This window comes from Pipra filicauda, unplaced genomic scaffold (genome assembly GCF_003945595.2).
Source record: "Pipra filicauda isolate LSUMZ 115617 unplaced genomic scaffold, ASM394559v2 scaffold595_size249610_pilon, whole genome shotgun sequence".
Lineage (NCBI taxonomy): Eukaryota > Metazoa > Chordata > Aves > Passeriformes > Pipridae > Pipra > Pipra filicauda.
The window spans coordinates 43,153-62,454 of NW_024104748.1; the positions used below are offsets into that span (position 1 = coordinate 43,153).

A 19,302-nucleotide genomic window follows, 5' to 3' on the forward strand; every position below is an offset into this window, starting at 1 on the left:
GCTGTGGCTGAAAGCCAGAGCACTGACCAGCTGCTGCAGGGAAAGCAGTGCCAGATCCCAGCCCCAGCCAGCAGGATGGGAAGGACATTTAGCCCCAGCCAGGGCAGCCAGCACGTGCCAGCAATTCACCAAACGGCACCTGGGCCTCTGGAAAATCCGATTTCGCTTCCTCAGTGCCTGGTCCTGGCAAAATAAATGAAATATTCATTAGTTTGGGTGATTTTGCAAAGGTTGATGCTGAATTTCACATGAATTAAGTTTCTCATTAAGTGGCTGCTGGATGTGAGATCTCCCACATCAGCCCACTGGATCTGAACAACCTGGGAAAGGTGTCCCTGCAGGAGGTGGAATTGAGATGAGCTTTAAGGTCCCTTCCAACCCCAAATACTCCATGATTCTCTGAAACCACAGGAGCACCAGCATCTCCACACTCTCCAAAAATGACATTTTGCTGGTGCATTTGGGTCAAAACCCAAATTGCCTCTTCCCAGAGAGGCAGGACATGTGGCACCGGGCTGTTACCACCCGATCCGACCCACACCCGGGTGGGAAAACGTGATTGAAAACAACCTTTAGACGACACAAAAAATAAACACAGGCTGAGGAGTTCGAGAGCAGCCTATTTGTACAGAGGGCAGGGCATCACTTTGGTGGAATCTGTGCACACTCCAGCAGCTCAGAGAGGAGCTGGATGGCTCTGGGGCTTCAGTGAGATTTTCAAATGCGCTCCTTTGCTCGCAGCAAAGCGTCGCTTTGCTCGGCTGGATGGTCAAAGGCAGCCAGCGTGTGACTCCTCCTGGGAGGTTTTCCTTTCACCCTTTCTTGAGGACATTCTTCAGTGAAGTCGTCCTTAACCCGGTGAAACATTAACCACCCCGTGCTCCGGGACATTTCTGTTTGACACGAAACGACGCGGCGGCTCGAGTGTGTCCCGGGGCAGAACTGGGGCTTTTGTGCTGAAATCCATTAGAGATTTGTTGGGGGTTTTTTTAGCCAGTGAGAAAACAACGAGTTGTGTGAGGCAGAGGGGAGCTCGTCGAGGGTCCCGGGGCTGGGGGAGTGATGGGGAACGGGGCTTCACCCTGCAAATAACCCGAATTCCGGTGGAACGTCAGTCGGAGCCTCCACCAGCCCGGAGCTTCTCCGACACCACCATCTAGTGGCAAAGCCGAGAGGCTCGGGAAGCCTTCCCACCTCTTCCTCCATCCCTTACACCCAATTTACTACTCCTTTTGCATCCCAGGGATGCATATCCTGCCATTCCCGCCGCTCCTGGGAAGCCACCATCGACTGCAAACCCCTCCAGGTTTTGTAGGTGATGGAGCAGAAACCCCATCACGGGGACCCTCAGACACCCACCGCGGGATCGGGGCCTGGGAGCGGGTCCTGAGCACTCCAGGAAGATCCTGGGACAGGGAAAAAATGCCACTGGAGAGGCTGGACTTGCCTTCACCAGCCTGACCAGTTAAACTGCGGGAGGATCCAAACTGGGAGACACGAGGCTGAGAAGTGAGGTGGAGAAGTGCCAGAAGGCTGAGCACCCCCAGCATTGCCAGCAGCTGGTTCTGCCACAGAAAACACACTGGAGGTTTTATAAAAGTTTATAAAATGAAGATTCACATTTTTGAGATGAGGTTTCACATTTCTGAAACGAGGTTTCTCGTTAACGAGATTATTTTGATCACCTTCCCTACCGTCCCTGCACCTCAAAAAAAAATATAAAAAAATTAAGGTTTTAAGTTTCTGGTTTTATAGAAGAGACACATCTAGCAATCGGCATGTTCATTAAAATTACTTTATTACTAAAATATTTTTACATTTAGTAAAGATAACCAACCTGCAAACACCATGCTCCTGCTCCTCCCGAAAAAGGAAGCACAGAGGAAGGTTGAAGACAACCAGCTAAAGTAACTATGTTTGTCCTAGTAGCTTGTAAGTTAGGCAGATGTTTTCACATTATCCAGATGTTTTCAACCAGTCTTATTTGGGCTGCTTTTAGAAACTGGGATCTCTGTATAATTCAACAGCTGCATCAGGAACACAGTTTTAGAAAAAAACCTATTTATAGAAATTTCTCCCCCCCCGGTTTCCAATAAAACTCTACAGCGGGTCCAGGAACATCTGTTACACTTTGATTTCCCGTTTAAACCAGCGGGACAAGGCCTGGCCTGAGTTTTCTCCACTGTGAAGATACATTTCTCTTCTCACTTACTCAGAAGCGAAGCAGGAGCAAGTCCCCCAGCCCTGTGGGAATTCTGGCAGGGTTGGGATTTGGGTCCCACGGGAGGCTCTTTGACTTGCACACAGACAGGAGGATGGAGCACCCATGGCTCTCTTCATATCCTGCTCTTTGAAGCTTTATGAAACCAACAGGTATTTAAAAAAAAAAATAAAAATATACAAGAAACAAACCCAAAATTAAATTAAAAACCCCTCCTTTTAGCTGATCAGGGACCAGCAGCCAAAACAGGGACTGTCCCCAAACAAGGGGTGAAACCAAAATCATCGTCAAAGTCAGGCCTTGGTACAGCACGAAATTTGTACATAGCAAAAAATAAGTGTACAGAGGAAACGTCTCCAGCAGAAATACAACCTTTAAACAACCAGAAGGACGCACCAAATTAATTTCAAGTTGCCTGCTGTACTTTCTGTACACGTCCAACCCAGAGAGACGTCGCGAGGACAGGGCGGGGTCTGTCGTGACAAACTCTGCCAGGATGGGAGAGGAATTCACAAAACATGGATTAAAAAAAAACAAACAAAAACAACCCAAAAGTCTGGAAACCGTAACAAAAACACAGAAACAAAAAAAATGAAAATGTACTAAAATTTAATCATTCATAAAAGCTGTAATTTAATCTGTGACAGGAAAACACAAGAAGCAATATTAGAGTCGGTTTAGTATATTATATATTTTTGCTTTTAAAGCCATAGAAATCAGTTATCCCAGGTTTTGTTTTTTTTTTTCCTATAAAAGACCCATTTTTTCCAAAGCATTATGCACAAACATTTTTAATTAGAATATAATGGCAGAATGAAAATAATGATATTCCGTAACTTTTAAATATAAAATGAAGTCAATGACTCAAAAAGTTATTTGCTGTGGTGAGTTCAAAGGGAGATTTCACATAATATATATCTATAGTTATAGATATAAAATATAACAGTGGAACATTTTTAGTGCTTGATGGGGAGAAATGATGATAAAATGGTCAATATGAAATTTTAATTATAGTAGCAATCTCTAACATTTGAAATGCATCCATGCTCCTTGGGATAATCATACACTAGAGTCAATTATATTTATTTTCACATCTGTTAATTGCTATTGCAAAGGAGGAGGAATATTGGCTTAAATTTCCAAGAGATATACACAGAGCAATTGCCTTTTTTTTTTTGTTTGTTTTTTCTTTTTTTCCAGGGACTGTGTGTGCAAACCATTTTTTTAAGATCTAAATTCTTCTCGTAGTATATAAAAAAAAAACAAACAGGAGAAGCTTCTTCCGATATGTCATTAATTTCCATAAGGTTTTTGAAGTCGGGAATGCTGGCACTTTCCATTTTTAGGCAACAGTTCTTCATTCCTGCAATCTGGAGAAAGTAAAAAAATAAAATAAAATAAAACATAATAAAATTAAATTAAAAAAAAAAATATGGTGGAGGGATATTTTTTTATTTTACTGATGAGATGAATGACCCCAAAGGCCTGAGAGTTTCCCGTGCCCAGGCTGGTAAAACACACAGAACTTCAGCAGAAGAGCTTGTTTTTCCCAGAATTGGGGTTTGTTCCCATTTAGGCAACAGTTCTCCCTCTGGAGAAAGTAAAAAAAAATAAAAAAAATAAAAATGGTGGAGGGATATTTTTTATTTTACTGATGAGATGAATGACCCCAAAGGCCTGAGAGTTTCCTGTGCCCAGGCTGGTAAAACACACAGAACTTCAGCAGAAGAGCTTGTTTTTCCCAGAATTGGGGTTTGTTCCTGGGTACAGGCAGCGAAGAGACTTTGGAAAGCATAATTCTAAGAAAGATATTCTTGTTTTATCAGGGCCACAAAGCAGTGACAACCAACTGGCAGCCGTGTGTCACTGCTGTGATAACACCGGTGCCCCTGGAGCACCCACCCTGTGAGGCAGAGACAGGCAAAGGGGGCTGGAATTCACCCAGGGATGGACAATTTAGGGGGGGAGGGATCTCAGCTTTTGTATTTCTGAGGTGCTCTTAAAGCCTAATGAGTCCAAAGACCTGAGCACTAATCCAGCTGCAAACAACAGGCAGGGAATTGGGAAGAGATTTGGGAAGAGTGAGGGAGACACTGTGGGATTTTGACCACCCAGAGCGGATTTGGGGGCACGGGCAGGAGTCAGTGAAGGGGCATCAGTGACTGGGAGAGCTGGGGGTGTTCAGCCTGGAGAAGAGAAGGCTCCAGGAGATCTCAGAACCCCTTCCAGTGCCCAAAGGGGCTTCTAAAAAGGAGGAAAAGGGACTTTTTATACGGGGAAGGGACGAAGAAGAATGGGTTCAAACTGGAAGAGGGGACATTTAGGTTGGATGTGAGGAAGTAGTTCTTCCCTGGGAGGGTGGGGAGGCCCTGGCACAGGGTGCCCAGAGAAGCTGTGGCTGCCCCATCCCTGGAAGTGTCCAAGGCCAGGTTGGATGGGGTTTGGAGCAACCTGGGCTAGTGGAAGGTGTCCCTGCCCATGGCAGGGGGTGGAAGGAGGTTTAAGGTTCCTTCCAACCCAAACCATTCTGGGATAACTGACTGAATGCAGGAACTCCCTCAGCAGTTCCCAGTATTCCAGTCCCAAGCTGCTGCTGGGCTGGGCTTTGTGTGCAGGATCCCAGGCAGAGCTGTGCCAGTCCAGCTCTGAGCAGGTCCCATCCTGGGCTGGGGAACCTGACACCACACCAACTCAATTCAGATGATCACCTGAGCAACAGGAAAAGCCACTTAAGACTCTTCCATTTCTATTCCTAAAGCCACTGTTCCCCCCCAGCCCTGAGCTGTTGTTTTCTGGAGCCCAGAGCTCAGGTAAGAGCCTCATCCCCCAGGGAAGCCCATCAGCAGCCAGGTTACCTGCACAGCTCCACCTCTGCTGCTCAGTCACACCCAGGCTGCCCAAATGACCACCTACAGCATGGACTTCAGAGGAATTCATCCCTGAAATCCTTCTAAGACCACGGCTTTGTCTTAAATGCTGTAGGACAAGGGCAGTTGAGCTGCTTTGCCAGCTCACTGTGCCTTCTGATCAACTACAGGACAGAGCACAGAGGTTCTGCTGGGTCACAGAAACCCTCCTGAGGTGACAGCCTGTGCAGCCCATGGTGACACAGACACGTGGCAGAGATGGGCCATTACCCAGCTCCCTGCTCTGCCTCCAAACAGGGATATTTCTGTCCAAAACCTGGAGCTACAGAGCTGCTGTTTCCTTTCAGGAGCACGACAGAACAGCTGTAAGCACACAGAGTTCCCTGCCAAGATACACAGGAAGATTATTTTTAGCTCTGTCCAACCTTGGGGTGTTTTTTTGGGTGGTTGTTTTTTTTTTTTTTTTTTGTGTGTGTGTGTTTGGGTTTTTTTGTTTTTTTCTTTTTTTGGTGGGCAGTTTTTTATTTCCGTGCCACTGAAAGCCACGTCCCACCCAACCCGATTTTAATTGTCCCCAAAGCACCCGGGACTGAGACAGTAACAGAAGTTCCACAGATGCTACCAAATGCCATCAAGAGGATGAAAAGGAAGCAAAACTGAGCCATGGGGGCTCAGAGCTCCCTGTCACAACCCAGAGGGAGAACCTGCAGGAGTCAAAAGGAAGCTCCTGCTCTGTCACATCAACCCAAGCAAAAGGGGAAAGGGAGAGAAGCAGGTATTTCTCTGCCAGGTCAGTCAGCAAAAGTGACTTTTTAATTCCCTATCTGGGAGCAGACAGAAGGAAGAGGAGCAGAGGGAAGGGGAGAGAGTCCTTTCTGTTAGGAGCAGCTCACCAATCACCTGAGCCACAGGTAGAATTCAGACCCCTCTTACCTGGCTCAGAGCTGCTGCATGGTGGGAGTCTAAAGCAGCAGACATGATTTCTTTTTAGGCTTCTTCTTTTCCACTGGTGTTTTTCTATTTATTTGTCTGACCAGGTCATAAAAGATCTGAAAATGAAAAACACAAGCTGAAAAACCCAAGTGATAAAACACCAAGTGTCACAACCGAGGCAGGTTGGGGAGCTGCCACTCTTTCCTGGTGGCTGCAGTTGCATAAATTCAATTAAAGTGTCTGAATTTACTAAGCCATGTTTCTCAAGCAGCTGCTTATGGAACAAGAGACACAGAGCTCACACCAGTGTGCAGAACATAAGGGAGCTGTAAACTCAGTTTATCATGACCAAAGGCTTCAGAAGAGCCTGGCAATGAAATGGAAACGATTTCCCTACTTTGGAAAAGTGGGAAAAAACCGGGGAGTAACAAAAGGGTTTTTAAGACTGGCATAATATCCTTAAGGATCATCTTCTCACTGGCATCCTCGGGCTGGGGAGTGTCTGCAGAGCACTGCTCCACCAGCAGCAGTGTATTCCCACTGCAGGGAAAGGGCAGGCAGCCCTTTTCCTTGGCTTTCTCCCTCCAAACATCTGCCCTGAACTCCGACATTTCCAGAAGGGGACGATTACAGGGCCCTCTTTCAGCTGCAGAGACGAGTTTCTTGTGAAGGCTCTTGCTGTGAGTTGTTTTCCCAGCAATACTCAACCCATTTATAGCGAAATGAGCTTTGCAAAAAAGCTTGGAGCTGGGTCACAGCACTGAGGAGAAATATTTCAACCTTCAGAAGGCTCCACCCTTGTCCTTGTTTACTTTTTTCCCCTTCCTGGAGTGGCTGAAAGCTCACAAATTCTTGTTGATTCCAAGGAAATTCAGAAGACAAAGAAACAGTTTATAGCATAATGTAACAACTGGAAATTTTAGGATTTTCCTTTGTAATAAATTGGATTATCTAAGTGCCAGTACTGACTGTGAGTACAGGAGTCTGCAACAAGGTTTCAGAAATGCCACCATCCCTAAAAAAGTCAGTGTGGTGCAAGAACATCTCAGAGGTCACCAGAAGGACACTTGATGTGCTGCTACCAAGACTCACTCTCTGGATTAAAAGCTTTATTATTTGGATGAAAGGTTTGATTCACATTCAGCAAATGCACACAGAAATTTAGCACCCTTCACCCAGATTTTAACAAGGGCTAGAAAGTCCAAAAGTAGCAAGAAAGCAAAAACAAAACCCAAAGTAATGCCAACACTCCCTCAGCCCACAGGCCAGCAGGACAAACAACCAGAGCACCGAGCTGCTTCATTCACAGTGTTTCTCCTCTTTTGATTTCCTCAGCTTTTACACTTTTCACAACCAGACAACATAAACTGGCAGGAACCCAGAAAAATGAAGATCACAATGAAACCAGAAGCTAATCTTCCAGACAATTGTTTTCCTCTCTGTGATCTGATCTCACTGGAGGCTGCGGGGAAACGGGGAGACCCGGATTCACCCGTCAGGGATGGGGGGATGTAAAGCTGGGACAGCTCAGGGCTCTGCCCACCACAGAACCCCCTTTCCCACCCTGGGCTGAGGCACCTTTGGCTGATGAGAGGTCAGTGTTACACCACCAGCTGCAGAAACACAAATAACCCAGCTCTGGGGGGGTGTTTGAGGGCAGAGCCGCTCGCTCCTTCATTAACAGCCACAGTTTTACTACAGCTCAGCCACACACCCCCAGAGATAAACCCCTCCTGGCAGCAGTGTGGCTCAGCCCTGTTTCCTGGGCTGGATCAGTGCTCTCCAGCCAGGCTAATCCCAGCCACAGAAGCTGCAATTCCTGCAGCCTGGAGCTCCCTTCCCTCTGAGCCGGCTCGATGCAGCGCGGGCACGTCCCTCCGGCTGCCAACCCAGCCCTGGGCCCAGGCCAAGATCCTGCTGCTCCTGCTTATCTCCCAGCCTCCTAAACGCTCCCAGTTATCTGCTGGCACCAAACCAGCCTCGCTGCACGGGGTCACCTTAGCTTTTGTGCCTGCAAACCTGGCCTCTGTCACAGGTAGATAATTCGCGGCGCTGAATAAAAACCTGGGGCCCGGCGCGGAGCAGAGCTCCCTCAGCACAACCCCACGGCCCCAGGAGGCAGGAGAAGGCACTCCAGGGCAAGAGCCAAGCTCATTTAAGCTCATTTAAAGTTGGGGAGCTGCTTGGATCTGTGTTTGGGCACAGTCTTAGCGAGTTGGTGGCTTAGAGAGATGGGGAGACTCCTCGAGCAGCCAGACGGAGCAGGAATGTGAAATGCAAATAGTTCAAAACCAGCCAGCACTACACAACGGGACAAGCAACACAATGGGGCATAAGCCACGTCCAGAATAGCAGCAGTTATCTTGAAGAAATACACTTTGCAGATAAAGTTTATCTGAGCTGAGAGTCATCCAGCTCACCAGGCTTGTTCAGGACCCTCTGCTATTCCCAGTAAGAAAACTCTTACCTGGAAAGTCACTCACCCTCTACAGACTAAAAGGAGCAGATCTCCTTAAAACAAACAGAAAGTAGCTAAATACACTGCATGGCAAACCTTTCTCAGGCTGAGAATTCAGAATCACCCTGAATCTTCCCAATTAGGAGAGAGATGTGCTGGTTTGATGTCACATTCGAGTTGGAAAGGCAGGGGAGCAGCTGATAGTTACCTCATTTACGTTGATTTTAGACTTTGCAGATGATTCTAGAAAGGCACAGTTACACCACTGTCTTGCTAAGTTCTGGCCCTGCTCTTTGCCAACGACTCGCTCTTCCTCCAGGTCACATTTATTGCCAACCAGAATCATGGGAACCTGCAGAGGAACAAGGAAGAAAGGAGAGATACATCAAGTTTGTGTACAGTGTGGGCTGCACAACTGGCTCACAGACTGAGGAAACGAAGCAGGAAAAATACAGCATCAAGTATGAAAAACATTGACAATCATGAGCTCTGCAGAGCTGACGGACCAGGCTGGAATTCAGGTGCCTGCTGGGAAAGGGTTGAACAAAGTGCACAGCACAGACACCCTGGGGCACTAAATTAAACACATGTAAACCCGAATGATAATGTTTCAGCAGAATTTTAAGCCAGTGAGATTTTCTGAGACACCCCATTCTGGTGCAAAACTTAATTTACTCCTGAAATTCATCTCAGGGCCTCCCTGTGACAGCAGGATGAGCTGCTGCCAACAGCAGACAACTTCTGTCTGCACAGCACACACAGCACGTGTTTTCAGGCATATATTCTATGTTTCAGCCCCTTTGACCTGTCTTGCCAAACCACACAATAATAAATGGAAACACCTTTAAAAATCACTGCCCTGGATGTGGAATAAAAAGGAGCCAAGTATTCCCACAGCCCTGAGCACAAGCCCACCTGCCCTTCCCATCCCAATGCAATCTCATCCCACTGACACGTTTTGCACACACACACACAGGATGTTCACTACAAAAGGCACAAACACTGCTCGATATTTATTAGCTTTGAATAATTAAAATGCCCAGCTAGTGACCACCCACCAGCTCAGTTCCTGAAAGCACATCACTTCCCAAAAGTAATCTCACGCAGTATCAAAACAAACACTTGATATAAGTTCAAAGGACTCATCATGCAAATACAGGCAAATGATTTGTTCAAGACAATGATGAAATGGCATCTGCCCCTCTCCTTAAGCCACTGGCTTTCTAAAGTGTCTGGGTGAGTCACCTTCTTGTTCCTTCATGAGGAAAAAAGTGCCTTGGGGAAGCCATATTCCTGGTGACACATCCTGTAGGAAACCAGACATTTAATACCGCAGGAAAAGGACCTTGGCCACAGTAAATGCTCATTACCCACGTGTTGGCATCAGGCAGCAGGGAGAGGAATAACAGAACCATAAAATATCCTGAGTTGGATGGGACACACAAGGATCATCCAGTCCAGCTCCTGGCCCTGCACAGGACACCCCAAAATCCCACCCTGTCCCTGAGAGCATTGTCCAGACACTCCTTGAGCTCTGGCAGCCTTGGGGCTGTGCCCACTGCCCTGGGGAGCCTGTTCAGTGCCAACCACCCTCTGGGGGAAGAACCTTTTCCTGAGATCCAACCTGACCCTCCCTGACACAGCTCCAGCCTGACAACTCCTGACACATCTTGCCCAGCACCCCCCCCATAAATGGCACAAGGGGCAACAGAAAAGCTGGGGGCTCTTTTCTAGACTTGCTCTCCCTCAGTCATGTTTAGATGTTGAGTTAAAACTCCCTCAGCAGAAAGAAATCAGGCAAAAAGTTCAGTTAAAACCAGCACTAAGACTTCTAGAGAGAGAATGTCCTGATAGATCATTTCAGAAGGCTTTCTCTGTTTTCAGACAGCCTGTCCCACGGCTGTCTGAAACATGTCACAAACATGTCACAACCAGGTAGAAAAGGAACTGTTCAAGGCCAGGTTGGACAGGGTTTGGAACAACCTGGGCTAGTGGAAGGGGTCCCTGCCCACGGCAGGAGGTGGAACTGGATGAGCTTTAACATCCCTCCCAACCCAAACCAGTCTGGGATTCTCTAAGACCTCAAACAAGCAAACGAAAAATACTCAAAACACCCCAAAATCTCTCGATAACAACTGAAACCACCTCCTCTCAGGTGCCATTTCCACACCCACACGATGCCAAACGTGATCCCCCTCACTGCCTGTCCCTCCAGGGGGTCCCAGCTCCAACCCCACCTGAGGGGCAGCCCCCCAGAGTTCAGGACTTTGTGCACCTGAGCACTGCGGGTTCCAGTGGAATGTCTGAATTTGCTTTTACACATCCTGCACCCCACAGACCTCAGGGGATGAGACAGCCCCAGCTGAGGTGGGTTTGAAGGCGAGACCACAGCAGGACGTGCCCTCAGATGCAGCAGCAGCATCAGCAGCATCCTGTTTCCCTTACCAGGGGTAGGAGCAGAAAAAAAACCCTAAAGAACTGCTGATCAGGGTGTGCACCCGCTCCATTTCCTCAGACATTTCATTCTTTGAACAGAAAATGAGCACTTTCCAGCTGGAAAATAAATCATTATCCGCTTCCTTTGGTAATTTGCAACACACTGTGTGTTTTTAATCGACTTCAATGTTAGCATTTGTAGTCTCTTCCCGACACAACCACGCTCAGGATTCATTTTTGTGTTTAAAACCCATTAGAAAATGATCACATTTTTATTTTGGAGAACTAAAGTTTTACATACAACATCAGGAACTTGGAGTCACAGTACAGATGAAAAAAAAATTCAAAAAAGCTCATTTCAAATCAGAGATCTATGGGATATTTACATCTATATCAGCTTAATCCCCCCCTTCCTTACTGTTTTCTAGATGGTTATGAGAAATTTTCTCATACCAAAACGTGAAAATGTGTTTGTTCAGCAAAAAAATAAAAGTATATGAAGGTGTGAAATAATAGGGCAAAAAGTGATGGGTAAGCAGTATAGATTTGAAAGACATGAAACTCTGTATAAGGTTATTTCAAAAGGTATTAATTGTTTATCACAGAGTCAAAAATGGACTTTGATGGACAACTACCTTCTGATCATTTAGTATTTCACATAGAAGACTGGAATTTAAACTTTGCCAGACATAGATAATTTAATGGTTTATGCACTGGGACTTTAAAAAGACACATTCTGAAACTACCTACAGGAAGGAGTGTAGGTAGTAACTCAGCAGAATGTGGCTTAAACATTCAAAAGGTTCTCAAGCTTGGATTCAATGAGTAACATCCCCCTATCACAAAAGAAATAAATGCATTTTAAGAATTAAATCACTGAAGTAAAAAGAAAAGCCACAGTGCCCATTATGGGATGAACCTGCCCAGCTTAGGGGGCAAATTCCCTCCAGAGAGTGAGGCCAATCCAGGACTCCTGTTACCAGGGATTTACCCCAGAATAATCCCTGCCTAAATGAAAAGCAGTTTGGCATAAATAGCAGTTCAGCTTGTTAAACCAAGGAGGGAAGCAAAGCCCTGCAAAGCCAGGGAACCAGGCTATGGGACGAGGAGGAGCCCAGGGAAGCAGCTGCCCTGGGAGGTCGCCCTGGGTGGCTCCAACTGCCTTTTCCTGGATGGAGATTTGACTACAACACACGTGGCTTAGCCAGGATTTGGCCTAAATAGGTGTCCTGGCCCTGTGGGCAAGAGTTCGGGGAGCCCAGCCCAGCCCAAACCACCCCGGAGGGATCCACAGCAAAGGCAGGGGACACTGTGGAGCTGTCAGTGGAAAAACATGGGCAACCTTTTTCCCAGTCCTCAGGGCAAACACCTGAATGCATTCCCAGCTTCTTTTGGAGGATGCCTACACAGAGAGAGGGTTCCCACACAGCCTCCATGGCAAAAGCCACCTGGAACCTCACCTGCATCCCACCTTTAGGAACTCAGGGCCCACTAAGGAGTTCCAGGAGTTGGGGCCTGAACTGGAAATATGGTGCATGGTTTTCTTCTGTCCAACAGCACTGAATGCAAACCATCTACATGTAATTTTTCCTTATTTTAAAAAGGGCTTTAAGCAACTAAAATTACAACCTTGCATCACTGGCTAAGACTCTCATGAGAGTCTTAATTATTTAATTCATGCAACTCTGTGACCTCCTTTGAAGAAAACTGTTGAGAGCTGAAAAGCCTCGGGCTGTGAGGGTGCTCCCAGTGCCATTGCCAGGGACAGGCACAGCTGCAGGGCAGAGCTGGACCATCCCTGCTCACACACATGTGTCACAGGAGTCACAGAGCCCTGAACATCCTCCTTTCCTTCAGAAAGGGCCAAGCACATTTTCATACAACAACCTAACGTCCCATAAAAGTAGAGCCCACACACCAGGAGGCTGCACAGCTGCAGGGAGGGTGGTGAACGTGCTGGTGCTGCTGGGTTGACTGGACTTGATGATCCCAGAGGTCATTTCCAACCTTAACAATTCCATGACTCCAAGGGAATCTCTACTTCAGGCCACAAGACCCAGGGCCACTTCAGGGTCAGGCTCCCAGCCCAGCTCCCCAGCCCCTCACAGGGAGACATGAAAGCCAAGGAACACTCAGTGATTTCCAAAAAAAGGCTATTAATCCTAATGACACTGGAATGACACAGCACAGCCTGGTCACTAAGTTGACCACTCCTTTCTATTTGCAGTTCATCAGCTTGGCTCCTGACGTGCCCCTGAGGGCACAGGGAACAGCACTGCCCTGCTCCAGGGAATTCCCAGCTGACCTCTGGGAAATGTGGCAGCTTTGGACTTCAGTTTCCCCTTCATACATTTGGGAAAAGCGAGGTTAAGTCTCCACAGCTGCAGATCTACCAACAACATCAGCAGCAGAGAGCTCAGCTGTTATTTTTCCTTAACTTTGCTAAAGCACAGAGAAGAAAGAAAATGCAAATACTGGAAAGGAGTTAAAAGGAGAAAAAAGACATAATGTTGTTTTCAATCAACACCCACCAATTCCAAAGACTGTCAGACTTCCAGGACATGGGAAAATCTGGTTTCATGATGCCCCTTAGCAGGTGTGGGGCCTCAAACAACAACACTGAAATAACAACGCTGAGGGAACTTAATTCAACACAAACCAAGAACATTCTTTGAAAGAAACTTCGCTCTCCAAATCCTGTATGTTTATCACAAACACTTCTTAACCATTTGCAGAAGTAAAACAAAAATATTCCACTTACATCTTCAGTGTCCTTAACCCGTAAAATCTGTTCCCGCAGGTCCTGTAGGTCGTTAAACGTGGACTGTGCTGTTATAGAATATACTAGTGCAAACCCTTGCCCATTCTTCATGTAGAGATCCCTCATGGCTGTAAATTGCTCCTGTAATCAAATATTTTTTTTAAAGTAATTAGCCAGTGAATGCAGCTGATGAGCAGTTACAAAGGAATACTTCTATTATACTGGAGGAGAGAATATAGTGTCACACAACGTGGATTTACATATTTTCCCCTCTCAGAAATCCACTGAAGCATGGAAATTTAATAAAAGCATTAACACATCTCTTTCCCTTTGTGTGTTTTTTTTTTCCCCCCTAATAGACAAAAGGCTTTCTTCTATACAAAGAGTAGCAATAAACATCTCTGCAGATGGACTGTTGTATGTCCCAACCACAAAGTATTTAGATTTGGGTGATATATTTTGCAGTGATCTTGCATTTATTTGCTGATAAGGTGCTAAGCACCAGTCTGCCATCAAACCAATTCCCCAGACAACAGACAGGGAGTGGAAATTCAAATTTTTTCCTCTCATACAAGGAAACAGTGCCACACACTCAGGATTTGCTGCGTGGAAGGCACTGCCTGGTCACCTCTGAACGTGCACAGTTTAATTCCAACCATCTCTAGCACGACAGTGGCTCAGAGGTTCAATGCAGTGAAATGCCAGAGCAGGCTGGACAGTGTGTCCCAGCTCAGAGCTGCCTTTGTCCCAGCCTGGGACAGGAATGCCACCAGTGACGACGATTTCTGCCTCTGCTCTTGGTCACTCTCAAAGCTTTCTAAATCAATCCAACTTTTAGGGAGCAGGACCTCCCCTCCTGTGATGTTCACTCGACCATCACAGGGTTTGTTTGCTCAGTGCCAGGGCTTTGCAGGGCTGCAGGTGACGCTGGCACAGCAAAGGGACTCACCCCAGCTGCTGGAGGGACAACGTGGGCCTCCCAAAGCAGCACCAGGCAGTGCCAGGGAGGTGCCACCAGGCTGATGTGACATGTGGGAGGCAATTCCTGTGCCTGGGATTGGCTTCAGTCTGTGTCTGTGCCTTCTGGCCACTCGAAAACTTAATGTTTAGAATTCAAATTGTGCCAGAGTGTTGAAAGCCAGACGACAGTGGATGGCAGAGAAAAGGTGAGTGGCACAGGAGGCACCAACCTTTGTGTCCCAGCACTGGGGCACCACCACTGGAGGGGCTCATTCACCACACTGGGTGTGGGTTATTTAACAAAATCCTTCCATTTAAATCACTGCAGCTGATTTGTTGGTTTTGCTTGGGCAGGATTATGGTTCTTAACAAAGAAACTCCACAGCCATCAGAAAAAGAAACAAGACTTACTGTCCCTGCTGTGTCGAGGATCTCAAGCATACACTGTTGACAGTCTACTTCCACTTGCTGGGGAAAAAAGGGAAGAGACAAACACTTAGAACTAAAATATCCCAAATGGGACGGGCAGGAGGAATCTCAGCTTCATTTTTACCCCCCCCACAAAGATCTCCCTTAGCAAACCAGGCACCTGCACTTCCCCAGGGCTGAGCAGCACTGCTTTTAGAGGATTAATTATGCCCCAAGCCAGGCATTTGGGTCAGCTCACATGCTCCAGGACTCCCTTCATTATAAAGGCTTAAATGAGCAGCTCACTGTAAACATCTCAACTTAAGTGAGATTGTAAATATCCCAACTTAATCCACTCTCCCAAATCAAGGGACGTTAAAACTTGAATTTTTCTTTGCTGCTGGGGGAGAAGGGAGGAAAGGAAGAAAAGAAAAAGCAAAATATTTCAGGCCCCTCACAGTCAGACTTTGCAAATCTTCCACTCACTGAGAAGTTTCTCAGATCCAACAAGGGTAATTTTCCAGGAGAGTCAAGTAAATTTAACAGCAGAACTGATCCCACAATTTACACTTGATTGTCACGGGGCAAAAACGGTTTTTGTTTTATGTTTTGGTGCCTTTAATGATGGTGACATTTATGCTAATCCCTAAAACAATGGGTCACTTGACATCAGTGCAGTGAAGAAAGCAGCTCTGTGGATGGAATTAAGTAGAGAACCACAGCTCAGGGATCCTGACAAGGACTCCTGCTCAGCAATTCCAACCCTGCATCCTGAACAGCCCCAAAGAATTCCATATCCTTCAAAGCAAGCAGAACATGTTTAAGTGGCAAAACAGCCATTCCTGAAAGAGAACACAAGGCAAGTGCTGTGCTCCAGCAATACAACCTGATATATTAGAGGGATATATCCTGTGTAACAACGTCTACAGAGCACACACAGGGCAAATATTGACAGATTTCTGTCTTGAAGAAGTAACTATAAATCAAATTACAGCAAACAGGGCTGAGCAACAGCCTGACCCTGCTTTGGCTGAGCTGTTGCTGTTCCCAGGCATCAATCAGAAGCCCTGGCAGGAGGATGGGCAGTGCCACCAGCACAGCTCATGGCCCAGTACAGGTGGAAATCAGTGATGGTGCAGGAAAACACACCAACTTTCTCTCTGGGCAGGTGTAGTAACCTCTGAGGAATAAACAGCAAACAGTGGAGAAGCTGCAGCCTCAAACTGCCCCCAGTCATCAGAGACACAACATGAAAGCTCTTGTTTTATGGAGTAATGGAGATTTAATCTTCCTGTTTAACTAAGTTAGGAAACAGCCCAATTCATGGCATCATCGTGCCCTGATAATTCAGCTTTCCAGGAGCTGACACAATTTGTCTGATTGCATTCAGAGGCCCTAAGCCAGTAAAATACTCTGGAAAGCCAAAGGAAACTACCTGCATGAAACCATTTCCAAGGCTGATGCTTTCCCATGCATCCCCTTCCTTCTGCTGTTCCAAGCACATTTCCTTAGAAAAGACCCTTCTCATCCTGACAAGCTTTTGTTGTATTATTAAAAAGAAAGCTCTGTGAGACTTGAAAGAAACAAAAATGATGGTATTTTACCTTTCTGTATGAATCTTCTATTGTTGGGTCATATTTTTCAACAAAAATTCCCTGAACAAACTGTACAGTCTGGGGAGAAAGGAGAGAAGGAAAAAAAAATGAAGTGAACTGAACACAAAACATTTACCAAGAAGTAACAAAAAAATCACTGTTAAAATTTAATAGTGGGGACCAGAAAAAAAAAGACATAAAATTTTAATTTTTAAAACAGAATTTGTGTATTTTCTGTTCCATTAAGATCACTTTATTCAAGCACGTTTTCAAAACTTTTCTGCATGTGAACTGCCTGCTTGCTTTTCTCATAAAAGATGATACCCTCAAAAATGCCTTTACTCCAGTGCCTGGGACTTCAGAAGAACAAAACCCCACCAAATATGGAAGACCTGAAATTTCATCAGAAGAACTGGCAACCTGTCCACTGTGGAAAATCCACATTTTGGTCCAAATCATCCCAGAGCCACAGTGGGGCTGCTCTGGATCAAACCCCCAGAGCACAGACAAGTGAAACCTGGAGAGCCTCCAGCCACTCAACCTCTGTTAAACCATTAAAGGAGGAGACACCACTCAGTCCAAAGGGGAAATCTTTCTTCCCCATATAATTATTCAAAGCAAATCTACTCTAAACACTTCCCACCGAGTTGTCACACGGATGTGGCCCCGCTCTGGACATCCCAGCTCTGTGCCCGGGGTGTTTTGGCCACAGTTTTCCTTCTCCTTTGTAGGCAAAGCTCCCTTTCCCTTTTTACCCTCACCTACAACAATTTGCAGTAGAACAGCACAGGAGTGTCTGAATATTTCACTGATATTGGTAATTGTTTGTCAAACTAAGAGCTGAGATCCCAGTGGTTCAGTTTGCATCTGGAAAACCAACAACCACACCAAACACCTTCTGCCAACTGAACTTTCCACAAGTTTTATACCCAAATTCTGCAAATTCACTCCCTGTTTAAAGAAATCGTGTTTTGTTTGGGCAGAAGACAATGGAGAACAAAGAATCCCAAAATGGTTTGGGTTGGAAGGGACCTTAAAGGTCACCCAGTGCCACCCCCTGCCATGGGCAGGGACACCTTCCTCTATCCCAGGTTGCTCCAAGCCCTGTCCAACCTGGCCTTGGACATTTCCAGGGATGGGGCAGCCACAGCTTCTCTGGGCAACCTGTGCCAGGGCCTCCCCACCCTCACAGGGAAGAATTTCTTCCTAAAAATCTAATCTAAATCTACCCTACTTCAGCTTAAAGCCATTCCCTCATCTCCTATCACACACCTTGCTGGAAACTGAGCAGTTCCTCACGATTTGCTTTCTTTTAACATAAGAAGAAACGACTTCTAGGACAATCTACCCCATTTAAAAATCATTCTATATCACTAAATAAACATATTTTACACTCTAATGATCAAAGTCTCAGCTTCCCTGGTATTTTCTTGTCACACTGAACAGCTGTCCCAGTTTGCCTGAGATAAGAGATCTCAGCAAAATCATCCCAGAGTAAGAAACCACTGAATGTGGATGACGGGGTTACATCAACAACAAAACCCCACAGCAAGAATTGTAGGTTACAGATTGTATTTTAGGACTGTTACTGAGCATTTTAGGATATTTAGGTTAGCCCAGCTGCTGACCAGGAGGCTTTGCCAGGAGGCTCACACATAAGCACTGGAGTTGGTCACATCTGCACCACTTTATTTTGGGAGCTTTGTGAACCCTGAGTGTGAGAATCCAACAAATCACTCACAACACTGAACCTTTCTTCTATAACACCCACAAGATTTATTTTATATCTGCAATTGCAGCACTACTCTGAAGGAAGATTACCTGAACCTATGTATTCTCTTCTCAAAATGTGTTATTGCTGATAAATCACTGTCCTAACTTTTGTTCTCTCAACTGGTGCTGTGTGTTCACACAGACAACAATTACAATCCTAATTATGATTATAGTCACCTTAATCCACAGCCTATTTTGCTATGTAAGATTGTTACTCTCTGATGAACTTTATTTTTATTGATTATTGACCAAAAGAAAGGCCAAGGGAGAAGACACAAATCTGGGGTGGTTTTGGGTTATGTGTAGCTCCAAGACTCACATAACTTTCCCTTAGTTTGGGGTTCTGCATCCAAATTTAGTTTCCAGTTCTATGTAAGACTCTGAACAATTGGACACTCTTGTAATACTGTCACCCACTGCTACTCCAGAGCATTTTTAGCCTCAGAAATGGGGAGAAAACTGCTGAACAGGAAACAAAAGTTGCAAAATAACTGTGCCTTAATAACTGTGAAAGCTTTCTGCTATTCCGCCATCGTTACCAAAAGCACAATCAGCATCATACTGGCACAGAAGAGTTAAAACAACAAGGAGGATCTGCAGTAAAACAACATCATATTGTCATCCCCACTCTCATGAAAACACAGAACTGAAAATCAACACCAACCTCTTTGTTGGACAGTTCAGTTTATACAGTTGGAAGAACGAAATTTAAAGTGACCTCCATATTATTTTAAATCCCACCTTGTAACTACTCCTTGTAAATAAGCAAACAGTTATCTTGAAAGCTAAATATTATCCACTCTCAGCTGCTAATTGGCACTTATTGTGTGCTGTTACAAACATAATGGATCTATGTGGCATATGAATTACAAAATATGCTGATTTAGCAC

The 19,302-nt window shown here is 45.7% G+C and overlaps 1 protein-coding gene across 3 annotated transcripts in view; it reads right to left on the bottom strand.

The window, feature by feature from the left end:
* Positions 1 to 1,781: 1,781 nt before the first annotated feature.
* The window catches only part of RAP1A (RAP1A, member of RAS oncogene family), a 39,478-nt gene continuing 21,957 nt past the window's right edge, over positions 1,782 to 19,302 (bottom strand). For all 3 annotated transcript variants that reach the window (XM_027725777.2, XM_027725776.2, XM_039387864.1), the window contains exons 4-9: positions 16,649 to 16,717; positions 15,048 to 15,104; positions 13,677 to 13,817; positions 8,688 to 8,831; positions 6,022 to 6,137; positions 1,782 to 3,591 (exon numbers count right to left, since the gene is read on the bottom strand). In XM_027725777.2, the coding sequence (XP_027581578.1) occupies positions 6,051 to 6,137; positions 8,688 to 8,831; positions 13,677 to 13,817; positions 15,048 to 15,104; positions 16,649 to 16,717 (498 nt within the window). In that variant the 3' untranslated portion in view covers positions 1,782 to 3,591; positions 6,022 to 6,050. The remainder of the gene's footprint in view (positions 3,592 to 6,021; positions 6,138 to 8,687; positions 8,832 to 13,676; positions 13,818 to 15,047; positions 15,105 to 16,648; positions 16,718 to 19,302) is intronic.